Raw genomic sequence first — 17,144 nt, forward strand, 5'->3', positions numbered from 1 at the left:
AGAAGCATTGAAGCTTGACCAGATTTGTAATTCTCTCTAAATTTTATGCATGATGTGCGTTAGAGTTGATGTCAACAAGCATTTTCCCTTGCTTTATCTAATATTTTCGGGTATTGTTCTTGACAAATAATGATTTGCAATAAAGGGTGTGGTGTTTCAGCCTTAAATTCGTGGGTCTCCATATTTTATTTTATGAGCCAAAGCAAATGTCCTACTTAATTCAACTCGACGAATTATATTCAGTTCAGGATGGGTCTCTTGAAGCTAATTTTCAATTTCTTGTTCCATAAGCCGCTTGACTCTTGGTCCTAAAGAGGCTCTACATTTCTTAGAGTATAATTTTGAAGCTTGCAACCTTTCTTTACTCATTTTCTAATATTTTGGGACTATATGGTATAAGACTATTTACCTTTCGATAGAAAGTCACAATCACCCTATGTTGAACTACACGGTGGGTGTGTAGTGAAGTTGGATGGTTTTAGGTATATTATTATTTAGCATGATGTTTTGGTCAAATCTTTTCAAATTTTGAGCTTGATCAATGACAATACTAAGCCACCTGATTTAACATCTGATAGTCGGAGTTGATTTTGGCCTTTTGACAAATATTAAATGGTGTTATTGTAAACCTTCATTAAGCTCTAATATTCGCCTAAAAGACTAATATTAGAGGAAGTTCTTCAAAGGCCCTTATCAGATTCAACACTCCCTTATCCCACATCATTTGACATTAATCTTAGACTTGGCTGTTATAAGTTTTAAAACTGCTTAATCAACAAGCAAATACATTTATGGATCAAAAAATTCAGAAAGCAAATGATTATATGTACAAGTCACTAATTCCTTCATTCTATGTCCATCCAAATCTATGAAACAGATAAGAGGGTACAAAATAAGGTGGTCCACCTGTCCCAAGCTTTTTACTTTTGAGTGAGCATCACACGTGGGACAAAGAATATGGAAAAGAAAAAGAAATTGGCTTCTTGTGCAACTATACATCAAATTAAGAACGAAAGCACCATTTGAGAGAGAAAGTGGCCCTTGTCTACTTAGAAACCACTAAGAAGTTGCACCAAGAAAAACAAGTGCAATTTCTTTGTACAATCCTCCTCTAAGAGACCCATAAAGCCAAACTTCCTTTATGAATTTTTTGGACTGTCTCCCTTCTTTTCATCAGCTTTTTTCTTTCTAGCCAATTAGGGGTAGCAATGAAGTAGCAATGAACCCGACTAAACACGGGACCTAGCAGGTAGACTCGGGATCCGACCTCGGGTCTGAGCATGAATTCAATTTTTGGACCTGACAGGTCGTGTTCGGGTCCAAAACTTGGACCTGTTCGGGTCCAAAACTTGACAATTCGTGTTCGGGTCCAAAACCCGACTTGTTGCCAACCCTATAGCCAATGGTTGTGCCACCTTCTTTCTTGCTCGTATCTTTCCATGCTCTCTATTCCATACATGATCACTTCTCATCTTCTACAAAGGGATCTAACCCCCATGTGCTAAAGAAAGGTGCTTTTCTTAACCTGCAAGTATAGTATCATGTATATATATAATACATCTAGGTCTCTTTCTATCAATTATCAAGCTCCAACCATGGCTTCAACACCCTTGCCCATAAGGCATGTATGTGAGGAGATTCATGACACGTGGGGTCGGCTCGGTCACCTTGTTCGAGCCTTGGCTAAGAAAAACTGGGCCCAGAGGCACCAAATTCTACAAACTTATAGGGCTATGTATGGAGAGGACTTGCTCATTCGCCTACAATTAGCCTCTCAATTAAAGGATTCAAGATCCGAGGTTAGTTTCAATTAAAGGATTCAAGATCCGAGGTTAGTTTTTGTGAACAAGAATTGCTTTGCTCTTAATATTGGAAACCTATAAATGTCTAATCATGATTTGACGATTGAGATTGAATCATCCGTTCACTTCCACCCATATGATCCTACAATTTGATGTCTTTTAGAATATATAAATTATAAGTATATAGAGACACATACTAAGTTTACATGTCATTCGGGCCTTTGAGATTTGATGGAAATGTTTTCTTGCATTAGACATTCAAGCTTGTGTTCTTGTGGATGTTGGAGCCCTGTGATCGCGACGCCTTCTTTGTTAGGGATGCTCTCGAGAAGGGGAACACGAAGGCCCTTGTTGAGGTCTATGTTGATAGGAAATCGAGCCAGTTGCTGCTCATAAAACAGGCGTATCTGGCTAGGTTCAAGAGGCATATGGACCATGACATAGCCTCTGAACCCCCTCAACCATACCAAAGAGTGAGTGAGAGTTTCTTCTCTTTCATTCATCTCTTGGTTTTCTTGTTCTTCTTTTGGTCTCTATTATATTGCTAACAGTAGAATTGGCATGTAATAGATATTAATGGCCCTTGCAACTTCACACAAGTCCCATGACAAGGATGTCGACATGCACATAGCAAAATGTGATGCTAAGCGAGTGTATGAAGCAAGTGAAGGGAGGTTTGGGATGTTAGATGAGTCCTCAATGATCGAAATTTTTAGTAAGAGAAGCATCCCTCAACTCAAACGCATGTTATCTTGCTATAACCACATCTATGGACATGATTTCACCAAGGTTGCCTCTCTCTCTCTCTTGAATGCTAAAATATGAAAGATTCCACACACCCTCTCTCTCTCTTGAATGCTAAAATATGAAATATTTCACACTCTTTTTCATGGACATGATTTCACCGAGGTTGCCTCACTTTTTCTCTCTAAAATCACCTATTTCTCTCTCTAAAATGCATGTTAGCATGCTATAATCACCATGGACATGATTTCAACAAGGTTGCTCTCTCTCTCTCTCTATATATATATATATCTTATGCAGTTTGTAACATCAATCCATGGCATAGGGTGTGGTGTTTTTATCTTCATTCCCTTTTATATAACATCGTGATCCTTCCATTGCAGTCCCTTAAGAAGAAGACGACTGGGGAGTTTGAGGAGTCACTCAGGACTACAATTAAATGCATGTATACTCCAACAAAGTACTATGCAAAGGTAATCTAAACTATTGTAAGCCTCATAATCATTTTTGTGTGGGGTAAAACCTCGATTTCATGGCTGCTAGCGTGGCTCTATATTCAATCTTTTTTGTCTTTTTTGTTTGACGTTGGTGGGTTTGGTATATTACAAGTACTCCTAGTGGGGCCTTCGCCCAAGGGAGCAGATGTACATTTTACTCCCCCAAGGAGCATATAAACCTTGGAGTTCATGTGAAAAGTGGAGAGAGAGAGAGAGAGAGAGAGATTTGAGTTGATTCAAGGGTTCATTTAAGAGTTAATTACGTAGTGACATAAATATTGGGTTAAAATTAAGTGGACGGTCGATCAACATGGGGTTTTTTATTTTTTTCAAAATTACTCCTCTGTACCATATACTATCTTCGGACTGCTTATATAGACTTTTCTAAGCATTCAGAGGCTCATTCTTGGACCACCTTCTCTTCTCTGGTGCTCTTTAGGGCGGTCTGAAGATATCATTAACTCATTTGTTTGCTAAGAACTGAAGATGCCAACCTTAGACTGCGTTCTGGAGTGTGTACTGCCCCTCACACTAGGGCACTATCCTACCAAAAAAAAAAAATCAAAATTAAAAAGCAGTTGAGGATCAAGAGGCAATTTTGAAAAAAAAAAAAGAAAAAAAATAAAAATAAAAGTTATACTGACCTCCCGCATAATTTTTGACGTATTTTCCTAAATTTTTTTTGTCCGTTTGTAAATCACTCTTCATTTAAAAGTTGAATGAAGAGAAGAGGTCTTGAAAGGAAAGAAAGAAATTGGTGAAAGTGAGGGCCCATCTTATTTCTCAAGACAAAAGTGTGCGAGAGTATTCAAGAGAGTAGGGAGATTATTGTCTGAAATCCATATGCTTTTGGGACCTTCTCACAGATTCTCCACACGTGTGTCAAGGGGTGCACGAGTGACAGGAGCGCCTTGGCACGTGTTTTGATGAGCAGGGCAGAGATAGACATTGAGGAGATACGTGATGCTTTCCATGCAAAATATGGAGTGACGCTCCTATATGCTATTCAACAGTGTACACCCACTGGGGAGTATAGAGACTTCCTTCTGGCCTTGGCAACTTCTTAGTTACTTTTTAGAGAGAGAGAGAGAGAGAGAGAGAGAGAGAGAGAGAGAGCATTTTGTAAATCCCAATTGGGTGTAATCCCATATTCAATTGTATGAGAAACTATTTTGATAGGGCTGCAGCTCTAACAAAATAAGTAAAGCTTCACCTTAAAATTCATTGAAAATTATATTTTTGACGTCGGGATACCTTCGAATCAATCTTTTCGGCTTTGATCATTATGGTTCTCAAAAAAATTAAGATTTCAAGCCGAAGAGTAGTACTTATTATAACACATTACTAAACTGGTCTGGTCCATAGTAAAAACCTAGTTTGACAAAAAAAACTAGCCAAACTAGTGTTTTATTGGTTTTGATTCATCCAATTAGCGGGTTTCGATTTTGTTCAACTTGCCAAATCAAAGTAGGGTAATTTTTTTCTAATTTATTACATATGGTTTAACGGGGGGTGTGGTTTGTATAAGGCCAAGGCCCTAAACAATCAAAGTAAGGGGCACCTTCAAATAGTATTGAAGGACATTGTTTCAATACCATAAATCTTTGTGATGGCTTGAAAATTTACTTTCATATTTAATGATAAAATTTAAAGCTTAAAAAATAGTGTAGATCGAGCAGATCTACAAACACTTGAAAAACTTGAAAATTGGTAGTCCGAAATGTATTACAAGATGCACAATTTTCAAGACTTGAAATCCATTTTTTTATGTCTATACAACTTGCGGTCAAAGATGATCAATTTGAGGATTTTTGAGCATCGAAACAACCTCTTTTAGTGAATTTTTGAGGTGTGCCTTAATTTGATTATTTAGGGCCTCTCCCTTATATAAAATTTTTCATTTAACAGTTATTTAGATTTTTTTTAATATCCAGTCAAACCAATTTGATATGCAATCGGACTGATTTTGACTGTACCGGATATTTCATTGATTTGGTGACATATCTGATATTGATAACATTGACTGCTATATAGCCTGTAGAATCGGAATGCACGGACTACTAAATTTGATTTGGCTAAACCGGGCACTTAGTGTTCAAACCAGCTGATTGGCCAGTCTAGGATGTAGGGTGGCAATTGGTTGGGTTGGGTCTGGGTTTGGCCGAACTTGGATATGGACCCAACCCAATAAAATATATATATATATATATATACTTATATTTATTTAAGTATTAATAAAATATTATTTAAATAATAATATTTTTCTAGTCCGGTCCACATGGATCTAGACCTGAATATTTGGACCCGAACCCGACTTACTAGGTCTAAATTTTGGACCTATACTTCAATCTGGGTCGGGTCCAATTGTCGGTCCGAGGTTGGGTGCAGGTCATTGCCACCCCGACTAGTCCGCATCAGAGTCACTTTCAAGTTAGTTATGACATATGAAGAGTACACCTGTAATAGGCAGGTTGGAAGAAAATAGTTACTTTATTCTGGTGCTTATAAATGCAATCACACTCTTGAGTCCTTAACATTAGAAGCAATAACATAACGAAAAAGTTTATATAAGGATGCTACCTTATAATGTAGAGCTACGGATGCCTTCAAAAATCCTTCAGAAAAGTTAGTTTTAATGTTGAAAAACCCTTTGATTGATCATCTCGACATCGAGATGTATGACTATAAAAAATAAAAATATTTTAAATCTATAAAATAATGTATTTTACGACATATTATCTGCACTGTTCATTTTCAAGATTTTTATATGTTTATAGATCTACTTGATTTTAACTATTTTTGAAATTTAAAATTTTATAATTAGATATAAACATAGATTTTGAGATAATTCTAAGAACGTTTTACATTAAAATTATATACCATGATAAAATTTGAAGGTGCACCTTATCTCTACCCCTACGGATGCATCCGAATGCAAACTGCACCCATAACATAATATTATTATAAAACTCAATAAAGAATACGATAAATAATATAATGAAAAACGACTAAGGCATGTAGCCTTGTTGGACACTCGTGCATTGGACGAGAAGCTATCAGTAAAATGACGGCAATGGAATAAATCGAATAGGAAAGCGCTGAAGGCTTTAGTTGTTGGAATCAAAATGGTGGCAATGAATAATATATGGAAATTTATCTAAATACAACTTAATATTGTATTAAAAATTCTCCCCTACTGCTTAGGCAGCCAGAGGCCTTGGGCGCATGGCCAGGCCTAGGAAGTGGCGGCAGGGCAGGGCAGGAGCATAGGCGCCCGCCAAGCCCAGGCGAGACACCTAGGAGGCCCGTGTAAGATTATAAAAAGAGAGGCAAAATGCCCCTCGGTTAGGGAAGTTTTCAGTATTTTGCCCCTAATTCTTTGTATTAAAACCATGGGGATTCATTTTAACCTATATACCCTTTGGAGAGTCACCAAAAACATGCTTAAATATGAAGTTCTTGTCAGAAATATAAGATCAAATGAAAATCCAAATTTTTTTATTTTTTGTGAAATCAAAAAGCATTTTTACCGGATCTTTTTGGGGCTTGAAGGGGTGGTGAAAAGTGGTTTTTTAGGAATGACAGCTTTACCCATTCGAAGCTTGATGGATTCCAATTTATAGGTTAGAGATTTTTAGAAGAAACTAGGGAAGATTAGAAGTATTTAGAGGAAGGGCATGACTCTACATGATCATCAGCTTTAGATGCATCTGGGGTTGGAAAGGGCCTTGACATATCTAGCGATGGTGGTTGATGAATCTCATTTTCTTTTATGTGTTCATCATGCTTATGCTTGTTTAAAACATTGGATGTTTTTTCTGCAAAGAGGTTTTGTCATTTTATGAGTTTTTATGAGTTGTGGTGCTTCTTATATAGAATTTTTTTTAAAAATTTTTTTACAAAAATATATGGGTTTATTATTTGGTTTCTTCTTCTTTTTTTTTTCTTTTTTTTAATTAAAAAAATAGGTACTTTAAGTCCTATCCAGTGGAGTTTGATATTTAACCAAACCCTGTAGAGGGAAAAAAAAAAAAAAAGGACTTTCATCCCCCATGTCTTTGAGGGCCTGCCTAGGTAGCTTAGATCCCCTATTGCCTAGGCGCCCGCCTAGCGAGTTTTCCATCATTCATCGTACTCATTTTTTTTGGTTTCAGTTCAAATACCTATAGAAAGATACATGCGCATGAGTTGGAAGGTTACGCATGAGTAGAAATGTTAAATAGTTCATCTCTTATGAGTGTTTTGATAAAATTTCGTAATTTCTGCATCACCCAAAATACAAGAAAGATATTTAAAATTTCCATCGCTAAATCAACAAATTATCAATGAAATGGGTAGTTTAGTGACATTTTTCAATGAGTGTTGTCTGAAATATTTAGTGAAAAAATTCTTTTTCTTTTTTTAGCTTTAGGGTTTGAAATTTTGAAATGTAATGGCATTTTAGTAATCTAAAAAAAACTAAAGTGAGTCATCATCATCATCATCATTAGAGCCTTATGCGAACTTTTTCGGACCGGTTGAAAAAAAATAAAATAAAAATAAAATGAGTCAATTTACTAAAATGCTCCCATTCTGAATTCCTATCAATAGATTTTAGTAAGATAAAATATATATTCTGAATTTAGAACATGGAAAAAATGCGGTTTATGTCATCATTTGGATTAGACCGCTGTAGTCAAATAATATCAAGACTCTTCCTTGTTTTGGGTTATAAACCTACAACAATAATATTTAATAAAAAGTTCATGTTTCAAATTTAGAAATTGACTCGTATCATTTAGATTGACAACTTAAGTGGGATAGAATCACAAAAACACCCTGACTTGTTTAATTTTTATTTTTATTTTTCTCACTCGCTAAGTTAACAAAGGATTGAGTGGGTACCGCCCATTTTTTTCTTATGTGTGTGAAAATGTACAAGAGAAGGTACTCAATGGGCTCTTGCAAGCTATTTATCACATGATATTCTCAATACATGCACTCAAATGTATTAAGGAAACCAATTATCCATCTTATAGAGATGATTATCACACTTTTATTATTTGGTGGGAGAAGCAGGAATACTTTTCTTGATCTTCCAAGTTATTTGTGTAAGAATGCAAAAACAATACCAGTTAAGTTAAGAGGGGTGATTTTGTTCAAATAGAAAGCTAAAAAAAGGCAAAAAAAACTTAAAAATGACATTGATAAAAGTAGTGCGAACAAATATGGTGACTTATGTTCTAACTAAAATATGACCGTTGATAGAATAGATTGGTGGAACAAGATTCCTATAGCCTACCCCAGACAAGTAGATCAAAGCTAGGGTGATGATAATGCATGTTTAAAGTAGTTTAACCGTTTTAGTGATATTTTCAAGATAAAAGACAAAGCGTTGAGGTCGTTGTCTCCGCATGTAAACCAGGAAGGATTGGGGTTGTGCATGTTGAAATAAATATTAAACAATTGGGTTTAACTGACTAAACTAAGGTGAGAGAGACACAGAGAGGCTAAACTAAGCTAAATTTTTGGATTGAGGTAGGTAGAGGATTAAAAATAATGGGTCCCATTACTGCCAGCTTAAACTTTGGGAAGAGAGACATTAAAATATGGGTCCCATAACAATAAGCTAAACTATAGGGTCCATTACAAGTTTATACTTTACAACTATGTATGCCAGTGCAGAAGTCCTAAGAATGGTTGGGTTGTAACCATTAAAAAAAAAGGAAAAATAATTGTTGTGTTGTAGAGAGAGAGAGAGAGAGGGTTGTGCTTTTTCACATATTAGAGCACGATGAAAACAAAGAAACTGGGCCTTTTTTTTTAGGGTAAATAACAAACTGATATGAGAGAGGTACAGATGAAGAGAGAGATTTGAGTTGATTATAATGTTTAGAAAAGCATCGATTTAGATTGAGAATTACGTATTCAAATTATTTTTGAAATGTTGCCGATTCGGATCCCCTTCCTTTGTTGCCATACTATTATATTATTATTATTACCTTTTTATCACCCGTTCAGTCTATCTAACTCGTTGTTGACTCAATTGATCCGAATGAAAACTGCATAAAGCCGATCCACCATGCCATACTATTTTATTATTATTATTATTATTTTATCACTTGTTTAACTCGTTGTTGAGTCGAGTCGGCAGATCCGGATGAATACTGCACAAAGCCGATCCATCCCGACGATCCAGATTTTAAAACACTATGAAAGTAAACAAACTCGAGAGAGAGAGATGGGATTTGTGTACAGCTCAATGAGAACAATATTTGAGTTTAAAACCACTGTGAAAATAAACAAACTTAGGGTTTTTTGATGTAAAACAGCTCAATGAGAAGAATGTAACAAGGAAGTGTACTTCACTAGTTTGGACTGGTTGGGCACACCAAAGAAGATTGGGACGTTAAGGTCATTAGTGACGAAGAGTGTGCTAGTTTTGGTCATCCATCTTTTAAAGGGAAAAAGAACAGGGGTTTATAGTACCAAAGCAAAGCCAGGCCACACCAGACATACCAGATTGGGATCTGCTTCCTTCTAAGCTTTCCAATAATGGGGGTATATTTTTTTGTACTTTTATCTTGTTTTCATTTTCTTGGAATTATTCTCTTAATTTTAGTTATTTTTCATAATATTTTCTGGTTTACATTGCCATATACATATCCGTTTAGTTTCTTTTGTTTGGTACATTTTACTTTATTTATTTAAATATTTTTAGTGGTTCAAAATTGAAGTGTATAATAGATCAATCTCTTTATTTCTTTATTTTTTGATTATTTTTTATATTTTTGCAGACGAGAACTGTTCAGGTTGGGCATGTTTCTCCTCTCGCAGGGGAAAGGGAAATAAAGGAATTCTTCTCATTTTCAGGCGAAATCGAACACATCGAAATATATAGGTTGGTTTGTTATTTTTTTCGTGATCAAATATGGGTATTTCATTGCTGAGCATTGGAATTTAATTAATGTATCTGAATGTATTGTATTTTTTCAGGATTTTAGGCCTACAAGTTCATGTTCCTCTGTTTGAATGTATGATTCGTTATAGTATTTTTGCAATACCAGATTTTTTAAGCTTGAAAATTTAATTGTTTTGGTAACATTGTGAGGATTTGTTTATGGGGTGTTTCGGAAATGGCTTATTCGTTTTTCTTTTCTTTTTTTTGGTTCATTTCCACTTATTCATTTTCCTTATAGTTTCCCTCCTTGAGTGAGTTTATTTTCTTAAATGGATTACCGGTGTCCGAATCTAGTGTAAGAGATTTTTCTTTTTTCTTTTTCATATGTGGAACTGCAAAATTTCTAGAAAAATTTAATTTTTTTTGAAATTTTTGTGTCATTTTTCTTTAAAATAAACTTTGGGTTTTTCTGTACAGACGTACTTTTCTAGTCTTAATAATCTTTTTCATTTCTTTTTGGAGTTGGATATATTTCGTTTTTTGTTTTTGGTTCAGATTTTATTTCCTTTAGAATTCAGATTTCTCTTGAATTTTCATAATGGGGATTTTTTGCAGTAAATGTTTTGAGCTATATGCTTATAATTATGAATCTTTTTTATTTTTTCTTTCCAATAGAGGCAGAGAGAGCCGTGATTCACAAACTGCATTTGTCACATTCCGGGATCCAAAAGCATTGGAGATTGCACTATTATTATCGGTAATTGCTATTTTCTTGTTTATTTCTGCATTTTGCTATTAGTCTGGTTAGTTCTGCCTCTCTTTTTTATTTGAACCCCTTTTTTTGTGTTTGGAAAATGACAATTACTGTCGAATATAACCCATGTCTCTATGTGATTGACTTTAACATACATGAACCTGTTATATGATATGAAAAAAGTATTCAGTTGTTGAAATGCTGAGCCTGATTTCAAAAAGATTCAATGTAAGTTATACAACTTAAATAAATTTCAAAATCCTGTTGAGAAAAAACAATAGAATTTATGAATGTAACCTAGAGTTGCTCTTTGGTGTTACTGGAAAGATCTATTTTATTTAATTTGTTTCCATGATATTTAGAAGGGGAGAGAAGCACAAATTTCAGTGTGTTTTTCTTTTAAATGTAAGCTAGGGAGACATTTTTTCAGTGTGGTAATTATATGGCTAATTTGAGCTGGATACTGTGATGTGATGCCCAAGTTTCCATTAGATAACTCAGTTTTGTTACCTTCTAAAGACGCATCATAAAATGCATCCACGATTCATGATGTTTGCACTTTGTTCCCCTCAAGCAACGTCCAATCTAAAGTGCTTAGGCTCCTTATCCCAACAAGATCAAGAGACAACTCTCCCAATCTTGCAATTGCTATCTTTGCTGAGTTTGTATGTGATGTAGTACTTTTATCTATAGGTCTTGTTAACTAATCATCTTTTCTCTTCCTTCATATGGTAGTCTTTAATGTTAGTGGGACTTTAGCTGGTGTCCGATAGTATTAAGTTGTTTTATCTATCATCATAATTATAAAGTTTACATGATTTATGGTTTATGCAGGGAGCAACCATAGTGGACCAGATTGTGAGTGTAACACCGGTCGAAAACTATGTACCGAATGTCGAGGCGTCAGTAAGCTCCAGCTTAATACTCCAGTGTATTTTTTCAACCAAGCCCAATATTCTTATGACTTTCTGGAGATTGGTCATCTGTTTATACCTCTTTTATTTCTTCTCTTAAATTTTATGTACTCGGTTAATCGTTGTGATTGTATTCTATTTTCCCAGGATAACATGAACCCTTCTAGCAATGTGCAACTTCATGTGAGTAAGCCCAGTATTCTTATGAGTTCCTATAGATTAATAATTTTTGTATAATTTGTTTTTCACTAAATTCTGTGTACTTTACTAATATTATATCCTATTTGGCCAGGATAGCATGAATCCTTCCAGCAATGCACGGGTTTATGTGAGTAAAGCCCAAGATGTGGTCACAAGCATGCTTGCAAAGGGTTCAGCCTTTGGACAGGATGCAGTGAACAAAGCTAAAGCCTTTGATGAGAAGCATCGGCTAACTGCCAATGCATCTGCCAAGGTTATATCATTTGATAGAAGAGTCGGGCTCACTGAGAAATTAACTGTTGGGGTTGCTGTTGTTAATGAAAAAGTGAAATCGGTTGATCAAAAGCTTCAGGTGGTGGACAGAACCATGGCTGTTCTCACTGTAGCAGAGAGGAAGTTGAATGGCACTAGTTCAGCTGTTAAGACAAATAGGTAGTGCCATATAAAATAAGTTTCTTTTTCTCTTTATATCATATGTTTTTACTTTTTTATTTTGTGTTTTCAACTGGTTTTATGGACAAATATTGAATGAATGATTTTCCAGTGGAGGAATTGAATTTTGCAACAGTTAGTAGCATCATGGAAAGAGTCATTCACTAAAATGTTGGGCATTATGGTGCTTCCCCAGATAACTGCGATGGGATTGAAATTCAAAATTACTTGTTTAGGGCCTGAGGTTATGTTTGTCTTCTGGGCTCCACATTGCTATGGTGCTTGACGTTCTTTTGCAGGGAATAAATCCAACTCACACTCGGACTTGACCAAGTCAAATCGGACCCAGAAGTTTGCTGAGTACAGATGACTGAGGGGGGGTTGGGTGGATGCGGAGGTCCGATCCAAGCCAAAGATATCGGATATATTTTTTTTATTGTGATTAGTCTGGCACTCCGAATCGGTTGAGTTGGACTCTGACTCGGCCTTGGGACCCTTGCGGCTGCCATCATGATTCCGGGTTTTCAAAGACTGTTTTTCTGATTAGTAACAGATGATGATGCATTTACTTAAACTGAAATGAAATGTTCCAAATTACCTTGTGGGATCAAGTATCTATGTGTTTCTCAATGGTTGTCAAGGAGTTGTAAGTTTTCTCATCTCATTGGTGCTCTAGTCTTATTCTTTTTTATTTCTGATCAGGTATGTCTCGGTGGGAGCGGCGTGGATGAGCGATGCTTTCAGTAAGGTAGCGAAGGCCAGCCATGTTGCAGGTGCAAAAACAAGAGAAAAGTTCCAGTTAGCTGTCTCAAACTTGACTGCTAAAGTGAGCTATTAACATAGGGTTTTCCTTATTCCTTTTAGTGTGTGGAAAAAACAATACACTCAATTGTAATTTGAATTTTTTTACTCTCAAATTAAGAAAAAGATAAATTCGATGTCTTGAACAGGAGCCAGGTATTTCGACATGACAAAGGGTGGTTCGAGCTTCATGTGGTGTTGGTCATTTTGGATTTATTTATTCTTTTGTTTTTATTATTGTGTATTTTTTATTGGCAATAGGTGTGTGTGGGAGAAGTCTGTGTGTTGCTGTTGGAAAATGGGGTTTCTTTTTGGGCCTATTTTTGAGGATTTAGTTGTGCATTAGTTTGAGGACCTCTCTTTGTTAAAATCCTATATTCTTCTTGTAATTCTTTACCATCATTATATTGTTATTTTTTGTCCTGAATTATATTTTATTTCGAATGTGAACTTGGGATACGGTGAGAATGGAACTCTTTATGTTCATCTGCCGCCCTGACCACCTCCACCTCGGCGTAGAGCCCATTCTCTATTTCCTGATTAATTGTTATTATTTGAAAAGTTGTTATTTTGGCTGGAGTATTTTCCCCACAGCTTGTTTGAGAAAACCCAATCTAGGAGTATTTTAATTTCTTACCAATTTTGGAGATTTACATCTGACCAATCTAAAAAGGAAAAAAAGAGTTTTGGAACACACTTTGCATATGAAAATATAATGTCCTGACAATGCTTTAAAATTCCACTGTCTAAATCACCAAGCCAACCTAGTGATTGGTCCCTACGGACTTGGTTCTTTGTAATAATTGGGAATCAGTCCAATTCAGATGGATTCGCCTGGCTCCGTCAGGGAAGAACCAGGCGAGTTTGTCATGGAACTAGCTATCTGAGTTCGCTTGGCTCCGCCAGGGAAGAACCAGCCAGGCGAGTTTGTCATGGAACTAGCTACTCGAATCGGCTGAATCGCGTGGTTTACTCTGGTTATATATAGTTTTTCTTCTTTCATTTGTCTCGATTTTTATTTTTAAAAACATATTGTGACACCGAAGAATCAGTCCGTTTCGTGAATCCAAATTCGATTTTTGGAATCTTGTCAAAAAAAAAAAAAAAAATCTTGCTTTTGAAACACCGACACCAAACAAATTTTCAGATTTTGGGTTGTTAGATCCAAATGTTCAAGGCTAAGATCTTTTTTTTTTTTTTTTTAAATATTGATATGGTGATTCCCAGAAAATTCTTCTCAATGTTTATAGGAAAAAATGGACAGTGCTTTCGTCTACCTTCATCATTATCAAAACTTCATCGCACGATCACAGTTGTATGATAATTTTTTAATTTTTATTTTTTTTCTATAAATCTAAATTACTTGAAATTTGGAGCGTGTGTAAATCTTAGTGAGACGCACATAATAGAAATATAAAAAAAAAAATGGTAAATATAAATCGATTAAAATACCTTTAAAAAGTTATAAGGGTATTTTGATCAATTTATATTTTGTAAATTATTTTTTTCATATTTTTATTAGGTGCGTATCACTAATATTTACACACATTCCAATTTTTAGATCATTTCGATTAGTTAAAAAAAAAAAAAAAAACTACTGAATAACTATGATGGTGCGCAAATGGGCAGGCGAAATGGATGTGTAGGTGTTTTGTAGTATCTTCCGGGGATTCTCATGTGCTTTCATATATATATATATATATATATAAATATAAAGCTCCAGTGCTTTCATATTTAAAAAAGGTTCATCCCCTGAGTAACTGTTTTGCTAAAGTTCTCATCGAGGATGCTGTTTGCTCTCTATGACCTTTAAGAGAGTTGTGCTGTCATGCTAATTAAGGGCATTTTTGTAATTTGATAACTCTAATAAAGTAAGCCTTAACCTATCTTCTTTTCGGGGACTAAGAGAAACTTATTTGCCGTCGAGGAGCGGTTCCAAACACCGACCTTTCAGAAAGGGTGGCGGGACTGATCGGATCAAAACTCGGACCTAAAAAAATAGAGCGTGGAATCCGAGCTTAGACTTGATAGGGTCCAATCCAAAAATTAAAAGATTTAACTATAGTTAAATATATTTCATATATTAAAAATCACAAAATATTATCAGATTTGGATTTAGATTTGAACCAAAATAGTATTCGGATCCAAGATTTGGATTCGGATTCAGCCAGACGGATCCAGTTTTTGGACCCATACCCAGACCCGAATCGGATCTACACCTCGGGTAAATTGTTGACTCACTTGGCCAAGTGGTGCAAAGACAACGCCCTTTCATGCTATGAGCAACAAGATCGAGAGGATTAAAGTCTAATCCGAATCTGTTCCAGTCTTCAAAAAATTAATATATATTATTCAGGAAGTACACAGTTAGGGTTGAGATTTGGCGAGTCAATTTGGGACTCGCCGGGTAGTAGCTCCAGGGGAGTGGGAGGTCCAAAGGAGTGATTCCTAGCATCTATCCCTTCCTTGCTTTATCTTTATCGTGTAGCATATGAAAAAGCAAAGTTGTGGGCATCTCTATCACTTTCAAGCATAAATGCAACATGTATTCTGTTTTGGAGAGATAATGGATTTCTGGCAACTCTTGTGGTTGATCATTTAGTGGTTTGATAAGCTCAACAACTTGGGGGGTTTTAATCGATCTCTTCCATTATGAGAAATAAACTAAAGTTGGTTTGTTGCTCACAAATCCTTATAATAAATTCGCTTCGTTTTGGCGGAAGAAGCCGAAGCCGAAGCCGAAGCCTAAGCCTAAGCCTAAGCCTTCAGATTTTAGGCCTAGACCGAAGTGAAGCATCTTGTTGATTCGGTCAGATTCGGGTATGCTTCAAGCTGATTCGGCCGAAACAAAGATATATCTATATTAAAATATTTTTTTATTTTTCTCTATTATTTTTATATGTCATATATATAAATATCTAATTTATTTATATTAAATAAAAAAGGTCTGAAGTCTTTTTTCAAATCCACCAAAGCACCGAATAACTTCATTTTTCTTACCAAATAAAAAAAAAGATTCCGAAGCAAATCTGACAACATTGCTTACAATACAATACCAGTACCTTTCTTTTGTAGAGGGCAAACCTTAAAGCCTTAACGGCATGTTTAAACTTTGCAAAGAAGAGGTCAATTGGATTGTTAAGTAAGCTAGCTTTGAATTTTGAACCGCAGTTCAAAATTCGGTGTCTTGGCTCTTTTTGCAACGTGAAATCACTGTTCATTTTCACCTATAGACGTTGGAAAGACTTTTCCATATATATATATATATATATATATATATATATATATATATATATGCTCCAAATCATCCAATTTTGATTGGATTATTGAAAATACATGCTACTACTTGAATTTTCAATATTTTTCTATAAATATAGTCAAGATAAAATTTTGTACATGTGTTAGGGAGCACAAGAAAACATATATAAAACAAATATTTTACACAGTTAATAGACCATATTTTCATATTGTGTGTCATGGTCTCAAATATATATGCCAAAAATTTCATACTATAATAATTTGTAGAAAAGATATTAAAATTTAAGTAGTAACATGTATTTTCAACTATCCTATCACGATTGGATGGTTGGGAGCATATGTGCTAAATTACTATTCATCTTAAGTCAAGACTAATTATTAGCTTTATATATAATAAAAAAGCTTATATAATGCGACAACCTCACTTGTAAAAATAAGGTTACAACAATCTACTACATTCATTTTAGTAAAATAGTATAGATTTGACACTATCTTAAAAAACATGCTAAATTTTTTATAGTTTTGAAAAGTATTTTAGATGTACAGCCTACCTAAAACAATGATGCAAAACACCACAATTTAACTTATGTAAATAAGGTCGCCACCTTATATAAATTACACCTGCAAATGGACTCTAAATAATTTTATTCCCGTGAATTTCTAAAATAATTTTATTATCTATATTCTTTCTTCAACCATAAGTTATAAGAGAGAGGGACTTTGTTTTTCTCTTCACATTAAGGAGAGAATAAATGATTTTCAGTCTTCTCTCCTCAACAATTAGTCCTTTTCTATGGTAGTTCCAACTCGTGATCCTTTGGGTCAGGGCTTGAGAGCCACAAGGCAACCTCCATAGCTTAA

The 17,144-nt window shown here is 35.1% G+C and overlaps 2 protein-coding genes across 7 annotated transcripts; both read left to right on the plus strand.

Moving 5' to 3' along the window:
- The first annotated feature begins 1,152 nt into the window (after positions 1-1,152).
- On the plus strand, positions 1,153-9,521 carry LOC18421550 (annexin Gh1). 4 transcript variants are annotated; one of them, XM_006826295.3, is made up of 5 exons: positions 1,153-1,799; positions 2,057-2,275; positions 2,373-2,591; positions 2,930-3,019; positions 3,910-4,263. In XM_006826295.3, exons 1-5 carry the CDS (start codon positions 1,542-1,544, stop codon positions 4,108-4,110), a joined length of 987 nt encoding a protein of 328 aa, XP_006826358.2. In that variant the 5' UTR covers positions 1,153-1,541; the 3' UTR covers positions 4,111-4,263. The 4 variants fall into 4 exon arrangements, 3 of the variants coding, with proteins under 3 accessions (XP_006826358.2, XP_088718106.1, XP_088718107.1); XM_088861980.1 differs by lacking the exon at positions 3,910-4,263 and adding an exon at positions 9,355-9,521 and having other exon boundaries at positions 1,199-1,799; XM_088861981.1 differs by having other exon boundaries at positions 1,218-1,831.
- A 16-nt stretch (positions 9,522-9,537) lies between these two features.
- Positions 9,538-13,511, plus strand: LOC18421551 (RNA binding (RRM/RBD/RNP motifs) family protein). 3 transcript variants are annotated; one of them, XR_016052059.1, is made up of 8 exons: positions 9,538-9,583; positions 9,820-9,923; positions 10,599-10,680; positions 11,512-11,583; positions 11,739-11,774; positions 11,884-12,224; positions 12,524-13,050; positions 13,175-13,511. XR_016052059.1 is itself a non-coding variant. In XM_088861983.1 (8 exons), exons 1-8 carry the CDS (start codon positions 9,578-9,580, stop codon positions 13,193-13,195), a joined length of 786 nt encoding a protein of 261 aa, XP_088718109.1. In that variant the 5' UTR covers positions 9,538-9,577; the 3' UTR covers positions 13,196-13,511. The 3 variants fall into 3 exon arrangements, 2 of the variants coding, with proteins under 2 accessions (XP_088718109.1, XP_088718110.1); XM_088861983.1 differs by having other exon boundaries at positions 12,927-13,050; XM_088861984.1 differs by lacking the exons at positions 9,538-9,583; positions 9,820-9,923 and having other exon boundaries at positions 10,662-10,680; positions 11,512-11,608; positions 12,927-13,050.
- Positions 13,512-17,144: the final 3,633 nt, after the last annotated feature.

The sequence above is a fragment of the Amborella trichopoda genome, chromosome 3 (genome assembly GCF_054954075.1).
Source record: "Amborella trichopoda isolate Santa Cruz 75 chromosome 3, AtrichopodaSantaCruz75HAP2 v2.0, whole genome shotgun sequence".
NCBI classification, from domain to species: domain Eukaryota; kingdom Viridiplantae; phylum Streptophyta; class Magnoliopsida; order Amborellales; family Amborellaceae; genus Amborella; species Amborella trichopoda.